The sequence below is a fragment of the Saccopteryx bilineata genome, chromosome 9, assembly GCF_036850765.1.
Source record: "Saccopteryx bilineata isolate mSacBil1 chromosome 9, mSacBil1_pri_phased_curated, whole genome shotgun sequence".
NCBI classification, from domain to species: Eukaryota; Metazoa; Chordata; class Mammalia; order Chiroptera; family Emballonuridae; genus Saccopteryx; species Saccopteryx bilineata.
In genome coordinates this window covers 73,623,560-73,637,530 of record NC_089498.1, presented here as the reverse complement: position 1 = coordinate 73,637,530, position 13,971 = coordinate 73,623,560, and the positions used below count along the sequence as shown (strand labels likewise).

The following is a 13,971-nucleotide window of genomic DNA, read 5'->3' as shown; positions in this document are numbered from 1 at the left end:
CAGTGGCTGTGGAGAAATGGGATGTAGAAGAGGCTGGAAGGGGGGCTGGGCTTGAGAGAGGGAGGCAAGTGGCCTACCTGTTGACAAGCAGGAAGTTCGCCACGAGGCACAGCACTGAGGGCACAGTGGAAGCGATGGACAGGTAGCTCTCAAAGTAATTCTGTAAGCAGAGAAGTGGGGAGGCTGCTGAGGTTACTTGGGAAGAAGGGGAGGGGCCCCACCAGAGCACAGAGACAGGACTCCTCTTGGTCGGGCTTTTCCCTAGTGTCTTCAGATATCTACAAGTGATGGGTAAGTGTACCCCAAGACGGAATGGTCCTGCCCCATCTCCAACCCAGGACCACTCACTGGATCACTCAACATACAGACACCAATAGGAGCTGTGCTAAGTGCTGGGGAAGAAAGGAAGAAAGAAAAACACTATCCCTGCCCTCAGAGAGGAACCCAGTGCTCTGCAGCCTGTACTCTCACCTGTTCTACGAGTCCTACCCACAGACGGGGCAATGGGGACAGGACTCAATGGACGTCTGCAAAGAAAATGTCTGCCCAATCAGCTTTCTTAGACCATTGTCAAATTTCAGAGTTACCCAAATGGGCTTTGTTATGATTCAACCACATTTTCACATTCTTGCAACCAAATGAGATCTCTTAAAAATATACCAGGCCCGGAGCCCTGTAGGGAAGCTGTCCTTACATTGGATTAGCTGAATCAATGGAGCTGCTACTGAATGTCAAAGCCATTTGGGGAAGCGGTTCCTCGCCGGGCCAAGATGAGGAAACAGGTCACTTTCCTGGAAGCAGCCCAGAGGTGTTATAGACAAAGAGTGCATGAGCCCACAGACAAGATCAAGAATTCCTGATCGTAATGCACTGGAACTTATGGCTAAGGAAGCTGTGTAGCAACTTGTATGTGTTTTTCCAAACTTGAAGACCAGTTTGCTTATTAGGGCAGATTTGACTGTGTGCACATTACCCCTCAATATACCTGTCTAAAGAAGACAAAAACTAAGACATTGGACAGGGCTGGCAGATCTTGGCTTTTGTCATTGTAAGTCACACCACGAGCTCCAGGCCATTAATGACAGGTTCGAAGCTGTGATAACGCTTACACATATTCAGCATTTACTCCATGTCACATACAAGGGCTTTATATGAATTATGCTGTTTACCCTAAAAAATAAAAAAGAAGCTGTGAGTATTCTACTCTGAAAGGCTTACAAAACTGAGCTTACCTGAGGAAATATTTTGAATTACAAATGTGCCAAGTGCAAAGAACTATGTGTATAAAACACTGCCAATGTGTCAAGATCTTCGGCAAGTGTAAGTATCACTAACCACAGAGCAGCCATTTTCAACTGGTGTGCCCCAAGAATATTTAAAACATGCAATACCTGACTATTTAGTCAGGGACACTGACCTCGTTCCCCTTAGATTGTCAAATTAAAAAAAAAAGACAACGGCCAACACAAGATCAATCTGCTGTGAATGGATCAAAATTATACCTTTGTTTTTTTGTCAGATTGGCAAAATATGTATATATAATATTTTTTGGTGTGCCGCAGAATTTTAAAAATGCGTTTGTGTGTGTTAGAATTTTGTGATTTTTTTTTTCCAGATCAGAAGTAGGAGCAGTAAGTTCTAAGAGATTCCAGGCAGGGGAGTGGAACGGAGGCAGGCTGGGGGCTACTTGAGAGAAAGAGAACTGTTATGGATTTGGGGAAAGGTCCCAGAGCAGGTAGGCTCGGAGTTACACCCTGAAACAGAGACTCAGCTCTCTCCCTGCTGGAGTTTGATTGCAACGTGGAGGCCAAGAAAGAAATATGTTGTCATGGGCTCCTGTGGCCTGAAGCACAGATGGTTCCAGTCCCTTTTTAACCCTGCGGAGTGCTTTTGTCTTTGGAATCCGCACCCTGACTGTAAGGTCAGGACAGCCTTGCAATTAAAATGATACTCACAGCTCATGTGGTCCATTGACCATGAGCTTAGAAATAGCCTTCCTCCTTTCAGCAGCCACCTCATTGTTCCTGCCCTGATGGGCTCAGTGGAGCCTAGAGTCGTCTGAGGCACTCAGTCAATTACATCTTGACACCGTGGCTGGGCCCACACGAGGTCAGGCAGGTGGGTGCCAGGCGGGAGAAATGGAAAAAGGCCCCAAGGAGCAGATGCCTGCAGATGGCAGCCAAGACTGTCCCTGTTCGGAGACGCCATAAGGGGCCCTTCATCCTGTGGCTCCGTATTCCGTGGCAAGTCCTACACGACCACTACGCGGATGTAGAACCCCAGTCTTTGTTTTCTTGAGCAGGCTCAGGTTCCCTGACGTTTTAGGAATGGGTATTTCCTGGGTAATTAATGTTCTGGCTTATTGGTATTTAAACAGAAAATTGTTCTTTTAGTGTTGGAAAGTTTAAATACTGACAACTGAGTAAGGTTGTGACTTGCTTTCTGTTGACTGACTGAACCCATTTCTCTGCTTAATAAAAAGCATGCAGGGGTAGGGGAGGGGGTGGCGTGGGCAGGCAGGATGGACTTGACCCTGGGCCATCTTCCTTCTGGCACAGAAGTGGGACTGCAGATGGTGATGTAGGTTGACAGCACATCTCAGGAAGCTTTTTTCTTAAACCTTATTCCTGATATAAACATGTGATGTTTTTTTACTTATTTGCTGCTTTTGCTTGTAAATGGAGTTCTAGCAAAATGAGGGGTGATGGGCAGACTCTTAAGGTGGCTTCATGACCCCAGCCTCCTGTGTTCATGCCCGTGTATGATCCCTTTCACTTGAGTTTGGGTGGGACCTGTGACTCGATTCTATGATAGACAGTTTGACAGACATGAGCAAAGCATAGGCCAGGGACAGAAGGACACCAGGACAGAAGCCCCAGGTGCCTAGTAACAGGCAAATCTGGGAAAACAAGGACCTCGCCCCCAGGGTAACCTTTCCTCCACTAGCACATCCAGTCATGAGGTTTAGACTCCCTGATTTCATATCACTGGTCAAGTGGCTGGGACCTTCCCCTTACACTTCTTCCCTTGGCATGTTAGTCATGTGGGCTAGACGCCCCCAGCAAGGAGTAAACAAGTGGGCCAGAGAATAACCCTTAATTACACTGCTCACAAAAATCAGGGGATAGTTTATTGCTTCATATTCATTTTTAAATATCCCCTAATTTTTGTGAGCAGTGTATTAAGACCTCAGGACAATGAGGCTTTGACCTGCAACAAACACATTTTGGCCTCAGTTGTGTTTCAGATCCAGGCCCAGAAAAGCAGCAAAACCAGACCAGCAACACCATGACTGAACTCAGGACTGGCCGCACTGTCTCCTGAAAGGACACACCTGGGCAGCTGATGAATATTCTAATGAGATCCTCCCCTGGGACCGCCCCTAAGATCCCCACCGGTAAAAGCCCTTTGAATGGAGGACCTAGCACAATCACGCTCCTCCTCCTAGGAGCAAGCCCAGTGCCCGACCCACCCCCTCCACCTCCCCTCTTCTCCCCAGGCAAGTTTTCCCTGCCTCTCTCTTTCTCCTAAGTTGTAAGGGACCCCAAGAAACTTGTAACCAGGGGAGCAATAAGGAGCAGCAGCTTGTCCGGGGCTAACCCCCTCCAAGGCCCTTTTTTCTCTGACATTCCAGTGAGCCAAGGCTCTCTCCTGTTGCTTCCTTTATTCTAGGTCCTTCCTTTGTCTCACTGTCCCCAGCTTTAATAAAAGTACTCTCAAAATCACCTGGACTCGTGTTGTGAAATCTTTCCTGCATGAAGTCAAGAACCCACACGCTACTGGCCGGATGCTAAGCAGACCCGCTCTGGGCCAGGTCCCCTTCCCTGTAACAATTCCAACCACAAGAATGCATCCAAGTTGACAGGTATTCATGGGATTATGTTACATGAGATGGTAGCGCCCATCTTGCTGAACCCTTTATTTTTCTCCTTTGATGGCTTAGAGGAGGCAAGTGGCTATGCTGGGGAAACTCACATGGCAAGGACTGCTGGTGACCCCCAGCTGCTAAAGTGGTTTCTGGTTAACACCCAGCAAGCAGCTGAAGCTCTCAGTCCTGCAACTACAAGGAATTGATTTCTGCCAACAAACCAAATCAGCATGGAAACTATCCTTTTCCAGTCGAGCCACCAATGAGCCCGCAGCCTTGGCCAACCCCTTGATGGCTGCCATTTGAGACCCTGAGCCAAGGACCCAGCTGAGCTGCACCCAGACTCCTGGCCTACTGATACTGTGAGAAAATAATGTGTGTTCTTTTAAGCCACTAAATTATAGTATTTTGTTAAGCGGCAATGGATTCCTAATTAACGAGGGCTTCAGTTAGCTAAGTTCCTACTAACCAGAGTTTTTCTAGGCCCTGGCCAGTTGGCTCAGCGGTAGAGCGTCGGCCTGGCATGCGGGGGACCCGGGTTCGATTCCCGGCCAGGGCACATAGGAGAAGCGCCCATTTGCTTCTCCACCCCCACCCCCTCCTTCCTCTCTGTCTCTCTCTTCCCCTCCCGCAGGCAAGGCTCCATTGGAGCAAAGATGGCCCGGGCGCTGGGGATGGCTCCTTGGCCTCTGCCCCAGGCGCTAGAGTGGCTCTGGTCGCGGCAGAGCGACCCCCCGGAGGAGCAGAGCATCGCCCCCTGGTGGGCAGAGCGTCGCCCCTGGTGGGCGTGCCGGGTGGATCCCGGTCGGGCGCATGCGGGAGTCTGTCTGACTGTCTCTCCCAGTTTCCAGCTTCAGAAAAAAAAGAAAAGAAAAAAAAAATAAAATAACCAGAGTTTTTCTGAAACTGCAGTCTTCCTCCTGCAATTTAAATTCAGTTCCTCAACAAAAACAGGGACAACTGATCATGATCTTTTATTCAACCTCCTGCAGACACAAAGGCCAATATGTCTTTCCATGAGGGAAACAAGGGTTACGCTTGCTGACATCACTCCACTCAGCCTTTCCTCATCAAGTCCTTCAGTGAAATGCAGATCATTTTTGCAAGTGGCGCGCGCTGATTTCAAGAAACGGGACTTCGTTTTTGCGCCACCCCAGAGCTGCTCACTTCACCTGCACCTCAGGTCGTAAAGTCACTGCCACCACCGCCCCTGCACTGCCTGGGCTACCCCTGCTCCCTGGTGGCTGGGGATGGGCCGGGTGCCACTCTCTGAAGGGTGAGGAAGGCAAGGACTCATGGGGTAGACTGTGACCAATGAGCGGGGGCACTGGAAAGGAGACAGAAATTGCTGTCCTTCCTCCCCCCCAGCAGATTGCTCGAAGTGTGGTGGCTCCAGGCGGCATCCATGGAGACAGCGTGTGCCTGAGCACCCAGCTGTGTTGGCTGCAGAGCTGTGGCCAGCTCAGAAGCTCCGCAGTCCTGGCCTCACTTCCCTTTTCCCGCACTCTTACTTCCCTCTGACTGCACCCCCAGAGCGTCTGCACAGAGGTGCCGCATCAGCCTCCTCCGTTAGGAACCTCCCACAGAGGTGCCGCTTCAGCCTCCTCCTTTAGGAACCTCCCACAGCGAGCCCTGACCTTCAATTCTTGACTCAGCTCTTTGCGAACCTGCAGCTGGCACTTCCTTCCTGGGCACACCTCATTTGCTTCTGTCGGCGCTGGGGCTAGTTTCTCCCATCTTGCTCAAGGAAAGATAAAGATATTTGAATACTGGTTTGAACTCATTGCACTTAGAATGGTAAGAGTACTGCCCCTCCAGAGCAATCTGTAACTGCCACCACCCCGTAGGGTTATTGTATGTAATGCAATGTTTTGGGACAAGTCATGCCATAGTTCACCTCCACATGGGCCTGATTCCTGAGAGCCCTCAGAGGGCTCTGCTGTCCTGTATCCCACCAGGCACCCTGCATGGGTAATGAACATGGCCTCTACCTCCAGAGGTGAACCCATGGGCCCCAAAGGCCAGCTGTGGCCACAGAGTAGTAGACAGGAATGGCACTGGGCTATCTCGTATGACAGCAGAGGTTGTGCTTTGCACCTCAGGGGGCACCGGTTCTGGAGACTGTTATATTAGTGGAGCCCTCAGTTATGCAACATGGCAGCCCTGTTTATACAGCCCACAGATCACCTCTAGCCCCAGGGGTCAGAGTAGGTCTTGTGTTATTGCAGGTGGAAGACTGTGTTAATCACCAAGAAGGTAGGGCTGAAACGTGGGCAGATGTCACAGGCAGGGCACTATGACATGATGAGGCCTTCCTGAGCAGGTTTTTTCTGCCTCCATGAGTGGGGAACCCAGAGGCTGGTGTCCACACGCCCTCAGTCAGGCTGGGAGGCCACTGTCCACCCAGATCAGCGTCATTTCCTGTTTTAACCCACCCTTTGTTTACTGATGATGTGGCAAGTCCCCGTGTGCCCAACATTGTGCTAGTGTTTGGTGCATAAAACAGCAAAGACAAGGTGCCTGATGCCCTCTGCAAGCGCGTGGTCCAGTGTAATCCTATAGCTATGGTATAATGCACATAAGGTGCATGGGACAAGGTGCGTGGGAATGGAGGCTGGGTGCTTCCTACAGCAGTTCCCTAGAGGCGGTTTGCCAGACAAATATGGGGGGGTTGCTAGTGGGGAGAGAAATGACATTCCAAAAGGAGGGAACAGCACACGAAAGGCCTGGAAAGATGTTTGTCACTTAAGACTCCAACCCAAGTTCATTTGTTGGAACAAAGCCGGAGGCTTTCCTCAGCATCTACGGGAGCCTGCTGAGCTGACAGCAAACTGCGCTGTTGTCTGTCCAATCCAAACACCCGGGACAGAGGCAGGACCACAGCCACGTCACCCACCTTGTTCCCCCAGGCTGCTAATGAGAGCGTGGCCCCATCGGTCACCATTCTGAATGCTCCAACGCAATGTGAAGCGAGATCCCACCTGCTCTGAGGAACAAAGAGAAAACTGTTCCTTGAAAGGCTCATCCAATCCCCCGTCCTTCAATCTCCCCTGCACTCAGCCATGACCTGGTGCGTGGGAGGGACAGCGCTCGGCTATGGCAGCAGTGATATCAAAGGTCATCTTGGCACCTGCCAGGTAACCCAAGCATGGAAACAGAAGCCCCGTACACGGCCCGAACCCCAGTACATTTGCTCTTAACATAGCCTAGAAGAGCAAGGCAGAGCAGAGATTGCTCCCACTTGACAGATAAGAAGCCTGAGGCTGACCAAGGTGAATGATTGCACAGAGGTGCTACTTGGTGAGCGCTGGGCACAGGATCTTCTAGTGTAGGACGAGGATAGGGCAGAGGCAGGGTGGGGAGACAGTGATCGTCACTTCACAAACTGCTCTAGCTGACGCTACCTGCCTCACAGACGACACACCAGCACATGCGCTGTCATGGGACTGCAGGATGTCACTGGCAGTGGCCAGGACTGCCGTCTGTGTGTCTTCCCAGCAGGGAGCAGGGGCCAGCTTGAAGTTTCCATCAGAATGGCATCTTCCCTCTGCCCGGCCCTTAAGTGCAGAGGGCCTGCCGAAGCCAGCAACCTCTCCCCTCTACCTGTTAACTCTCTCTTCCTTAAACCCCACTGTCCCTTCTCCTGGGCATTTCCGTAGGCCTGTGGATCTAAGTAGTGTTAAAAAGAAAAAGATTACGGGAAAAGCGCTCACTTCTGTCAGCCATTAAAATGGACGGACACGGTCCGCTGATTAGCAGACCATGTAAAAGAGGATATGGGAGCTGGGAAGTGCCAGGCAGACTTCCAGCCTCTCTCCTGACTGTGCAAACCCAGCAGACCACCCCCAGTGTGTGTGGGGAGGCGGGGGGGGACTCAACACCTGGCCTATGAACAGACCATGGCCCAGGGGAGGCAGGTGCCAGCGAGGCCTGGAGGAGCCACATGTGTCCTGGGCACAGGACAACTGATCACTTGCAAGGAAATGAGAAAACTCCTTTTCACTGGTTCCACTCTGGCCAGGTTAGGAACACCAGGAAAGGGGAGAGACACTCTTCAAACACAATTTAAAAATCCACCAGAGCCAGTTGGCCAGATGTGAGGGCCATTTTATGACAGGGAGCATTTCGCCCACTACGCCACACTGAGAGGCTCTGTGCTAATGTCTCTTCTGGAAGAATTTAATTCTGGGCTTGGAGTCCAGGCAAAGCAGTTTCACTCGGGCAGGGAGGCCCTGAAATGAGCCCGTTTATCTCTGGCAGGCCCTGGTTAAGCTTCCTCTCCCCTGAAAGCCATTTGGGCACTTTGAAATAAGTGCAGCAAATTAGTCATGAGCTGCAGCAGACAACCATGGTGCCAGGCGCCCCGCAGCTTCGGCGAGGCGGCTTTGTGCGCCCTGACCTCAAGAGCGAGGCGGCAGAGGTGCTGGGCTCCTGCGGGCCGAGGAAAAGCCATTTAAGCCTGGGGGTGGCAGCTCAAGGCAGCAAAGCGTTACCTGGATCACAGGGGCATGAAATTAGCAGCAGCGAGCAGGAGACAGCCAAGAATAGTTTGCTGTTGCAAAGTTGCTGCCCTCTGATAGCCAAGTTCTGTGGCCTGGGATGTTGCCAGGAAGGCACCCTTACCCTGGAATAGGCTAAACTCGTTCCTGGACAGGCCAAGAAGTGAGCAGATGGTGGCTATCCCCACAAGGGGTATAGGTGGCTTCCTACTGGCACATTCCAAGGCCCCACATTTGGGGCACTGGCCCAGGACAGCTCCCGATGTGTGTCCGGGCACACGGAGGAGCTGAGAGGCTGGCTGGGCAGGGGGAGGGCAGTGCCTGTTCCAGGGACCAGACAGTGAGGGGGACAGGAATCCAGATCAACCCAGGTGTGATGGAGTGGCCAGAGGCTGAAGGGCAGACCAAAGCTGGGGTCAGAACCAGACAGGTAAGACCTGGAAAGATGCTGGCCAGGCAGCCCCAGCCACTTTGGAGACGGGGTTCCCCATCAGCCTCTAGTGCTTGTCCCTCAGGCCATCTCCAGGCTCGGCCACTAGAACTCTTGCTCTGTACTAGCCTGGAGGCCCTCCCCAGCTACAATCCATTTTCAACTCTCCTTTGGAATCCTCGACAGAGGATAGCAGATTCCCGGAGGTTTCTGGAACGAGCCTCCCCTCTGTGGAAGGATTTCTGGGGCACTCCTCTCAGCAAGAAGGTGTTCGGCCAACGGCCTAAACTGCCTCCTTAGAGCTTCGCACCACGAGTCCTCCCCTCCCTGTCTGCACGTTCTCTCTCCTCCACAGCAGGTCCCTCCTCTTCTGGCTGAAAGGCTTACCCAGGTCTCTCCTGAACTGAGAAAACCCTCTTTGACCTCACTGCCTGTCGCCACCAGACACCCCCTTCCTTTGCTCCAGACTCCTTCCTTGAGAAAGCAGTGCCCGTCCTCACTAACAACTCACCCCTCTCGGGGGGATGCCTCACAGCGTCCTCTTTGCCGCCTGCCCACAGCCAAGGCCTGGAGCACTGCCCACAGCCAAGGCCTGGCCGCAGTCCTCACGCTCCTGACACCACGTGCCACCCCATCTATAATGGGTCGAATGTATAGTGTCCCCCTCCAAAATTCATATCTACCTCAGGACCTCAGAGTGTGATCTTATTTGGAAATAGGGTCTTTGCAGATATAATCATTTAAGATGAGGCTATGCGGGACCAGGGTGGACCCTAAATCCAACGACTATGTCCTCATAAGGATGCGCACAGGCAGGCGCACAGGGACAGGCCGTGAGCACAGAGGCAGCGGTGGGACACTATGCTGCCACATCCAAGGATGCCCAGGATGCTTTGCGGGGGGGGGGCAGCACGGTCCTGCTGGCCCCTTGAGTGTGCACTTCCATCCTCCTGAACTGGGAGAATACAATCCCTGCTGTTCTGGACAGGTGGCGGTGGTCCCTGTATGGCAGCTGCAGGAATCTGACAACCCTTCCTCCAGGGCTCCCTACTTGGACTCACAGGCCACCTCCCTCAGTAGCCAGTCCACCTCTGCTCTCTCTGCCACCAGAGGGGTGTCCTGAGCCCCACCCTAGTTTCCTCCTTCCCCGTGCTAGTCCTGTCTTGGGAGGCTCCCAAGGCTCCAAAGACCCTCATGGCTCTGAACAATGTTCACTGCCTGCCAGCTGTCCCCCCCCCCCCCCCGGTGGCTGCTGAGCCCAAGCTCCAAGCTCACACAGCGAAGGCCTTGAAGAATGCCAAGTACCCTCCCAGGCTGCGTGTCCTCCGTGCCGCTCCTCAGTTTCTCCGGCTGACACTTCACCTCACTCGGGTCAGTTATGCAGGACCACGTCCCCATCAGCTGACTGTGGCCTATGCTCCCACCTGCCCCCCACAGCTCCCCCAACTGCGCTGGGTGCGGGCCACCCCGCCGGGTTCCCACCCCCACGCCTGTGCTCAGGCTCTCCCGGGGCTGCCACCCTCTACTCCCCCCACTCCAAGCCGAGACCAGCGTCGTGTCCTTGCCAGCCTTGCAGGCCCGGCTACATCACCCGCTTCTCCATTGAGCCTCACCTCCTGGCCCCTCCTCGGAGCTCCTCAGCGTTCTGTCCCCCGTCTTTCAGACCTTGTTCAAGATACCGTGGGCACTCCAGCTTGGTTAAATGATAGGACAGGTGGAGGTAAGGGGAATGGGGAGGGGAGACAAACGGAGGGCCTCAGGTCGCAGGCTGAAGAGGTCATTTGTTTCAGAAATTACAAGGGGGTTACAGAAGGCCTCTGAATGACGAAACACTAAGCTCAGTGAGAGGCACAGAGGGGCCACCTGTCAAGAGTGGAGTGAATGGAGGGGAGAAGCAGATGGCAGGGTCTTCGCATTTATCCATACATTGATTCACTCACAAAATGGTAAAGGCAGCTAGCTGATCTAGAGCTCAGTCACTTATTCAAGAAGTAACAGCTGAGCACCATGTATTTGCCCAACTTGTGCTAGAGGCTGAGGAGCCAGGGTGCTCCAGGGACTGAGGCAAAAAAAAAAAAATGTGGGTAAACAGCAAATGGGGGAAAGGACTGCATTTATTATAAATGCAATAACAAGAAAAACCAAGTAACGGTTAAAGTAGAGCCTAAGGGGACTGATGTGAGAGTGACCTCTCAAAGAAAATGATGTTCGACCAGAGACGCAAGGATGAGCTCCGTGAGGGGTGAGAAGAAAGCAGGTCTAGACAGAGGAAACAGCGTACCGCCTCTGAGGCAGCAATGAGCCTGCTGTGCTCAGGAATCTGGAAAACCAGGGGATCTCAAAATACAGAGAGCGAGGGAGAGCATAGGGGAGCAGGCATGGGCAGGCCAAGGCATCAGGCTGGGGTGGAAGCCACTGCAGGATCCTACACAGCTGAGAAACTTGGTACCGGCACACATGGCTGAGCCCTCCCTACACAGTGCCCATGGAGGGAAGGTTCATGTTGCAGGTGAGAAAACAGGCTCAGAGAGGTCAGGGACTTACCCAAAGTCACACAGCTCAAACTCAGCCCTCTGTTCCCAGATCTTGTGCCCTTATCTGACACAGTAAAAGCTCCCTATCTTATGTCTCAAAAGATCGTTTCTGCAGCCTTCATGAAAAACTGATTGGAGGGAGTCCCGGGGAGCCAGTGGCCAGTCAGGCTGAGGCCGGGGCCATGGCAGAATAGACGAGACTTGCTGAATGTGGGGTGGAGGGCAGAGGGTTATAGAGCAGGGGTCCCCAAACTAAGGCCCGCGGGCCGCATGCGGCCCCCTGAGGCCATTTATCCGGCCCCACCGCACTTCCGGAAGGGGCACCTCTTTCATTGGTGGTCAGTGAGAGGAGCATAGTTCCCATTGAAATACTGGTCAGTTTGTTGATTTAAATTTACTTGTTCTTTATTTTAAATATTGTATTTGTTCTCATTTTGTTTCTTTACTTTAAAATAAGATATGTGCAGTGTGCATAGGGATTTGTTCATACTTTTTTTTATAGTCTGGCCCTCCAACGGTCTGAGGGACAGTGAACTGGCCCCCTGTGTAAAAAGTTTGGGGACCCCTGCTATAGAGGGTAACCCCTAACTTTCAGGCCTGGCCGACTTGGAGTGAGTGGGGTGTGCCTTGGACCGAGCAGGGGAGGAAGTCTGCCCCAGGGCATCGGAGCATGCCAGGCCAAATAATGACCCACGGTGAGATTCCAAACCCCTGAGCATGGGACACACAGTGGACAACCCTGGGAGGAGGGTCTTCCTGCTGCCCCCTCTCTCCCTGCCAGCCCAGCACCGACATGACACGCCCTCTGCAAGCACTCAGAGATGCTCTCAGCATTCTGCACATATCTGTTGAGCTCGAAAGATATTCTAGGTGCAGATGATTTAGTCCAAGTTCCCACTTTCATGGAACTGAGGTTCTGGTCAAGGAGACAGTCAGCAAATGCCTAAACAAATAAACAGGTAATGTGATAAGTGTTAGGAAAAGAAATGAAGCAGGACAGGTACCTCCATCACAGACTTCAGAACACTAGGCAAAGAGCTGCAGTGGGTCAGCAGCCAGTGCCCCTGGGGCCAAATCTGCACCTGCTCTTTGTAAATACTGGAAAATGGTCCTTCCCACTTGATCACGAATCCTCTGTGGAGGCTTTCACTCTACAAGGGCACAATTAGGTAGCTGCAGGAGATCGTGTGGCCCACAAGCCTAAAATATTTACCATCTGACCCACTGCAGAAAAGGTGTGACCACCTCGATCTAGTTTCTCAAATTAGGAAGTGGAGCCCCCAGTCACCCAGCAAATTTGAAACCAAGTCAGAAACAGCGTCCAGCTCTCTTGAATACCAGCTCTTTCTACCATGCAGATGAGCACGGAAAACAGAAACATCATTTCTGCCCACCCTTCCAACCCCGTCTCCATCAAACCTTTGCCCAACTCCCTAATAAGGGCCAAACAGGCCTCTGGTTTTTACCCTTTCTGTTCCCCTGCACACCCTCAGGCTGGAACTTCAGTGGGCAGAGCATGACTCAGAAACAGAGGGAGGGAAGGGTCAGAGGCAGAGGGAGCCCTTTGACCCACACACAGGGGTCCCAACCTCTGGGCAGTGAGAGCCTACCGAAGGCTCGGTCACAGCTGATGCTCAAGCCAGCCTGTCCTTCTTCTTTGCAGCCTGACCATGAGGCCAGAGCAAGGAGGAAGTGGCCTTCCAGGAAACTCCCCACCTACCCGTCCAGCCTCCCAGAGAGTGGACCGTGTCCCAAGGCTGACCGTGGGGGTCAGAAACGACACTCTGTGGCCTGTGGGTAGAGATGAGGTGGTCTGGGGACCCTCCAGCTGCTCTCTACAGAGGAAAACCCAGCAGAACCACCAAGAACTTGGGGTCCCGAGTAGACAGAGCCTCACCAGACATGCCGTCTCCCTTTAGGGAGCCTGTTTTGTTTCTCTTTGGAGGTTAAAACCCACGAAACCACATTGGCTGCTACTGGCCTTGGGCATGCACACGCACACACACTACAAATACACACACACTACAAATACACACACTACAAATACACACACACACTACAGACACACACACACACTACACACACACACACTACAAATACACACTACAGACACACACACTACAGATACACACACACTACAGATACACACACACACTACAAATACACACACACTACAAATACACACACACTACAAATACACACACACTACAAATACACACACACACTACAGACACACACACACACTACACACACACACACTACAAATACACACTACAGACACACACACTACAGATACACACACACTACAGATACACACACACACTACAAATACACACACACTACAAATACACACACACACACTACAGACACACACACTACAGATACACACACACTACAAACACACACACACACTACAAATACACACACTACAAATACACACACACTACAAATACACACAAACTACAGATACACACACACTACAGATACACACACACTACAAATACACACAAACTACAGATACACACACACTACAGATACACACACACTACAAATACACACAAACTACAGATACACACACACTACAGATACACACACACTACAAATACACACAAACTACAAATACACACACACTACAAACAC

General features: G+C 52.0%; 1 protein-coding gene across 5 annotated transcripts in view; it reads right to left on the bottom strand.

The window, feature by feature from the left end:
* Positions 1-13,971, bottom strand: part of SLC29A3 (solute carrier family 29 member 3) — a 48,045-nt gene that overhangs the window by 21,968 nt on the left and 12,106 nt on the right. For 4 of the 5 annotated variants that reach the window (XR_010727045.1, XR_010727043.1, XR_010727044.1 and 1 more), the window contains exon 3: positions 78-160. The exons of the other annotated variant lie outside the window; for it this stretch is intronic. Coding sequence is in view for 1 of the 4 variants with exons in the window: in XM_066242577.1 (XP_066098674.1) it covers positions 78-160 (83 nt within the window). In the remaining 3 variants the exon portion in view is untranslated. The remainder of the gene's footprint in view (positions 1-77; positions 161-13,971) is intronic. 5 annotated transcript variants of the gene reach the window in all.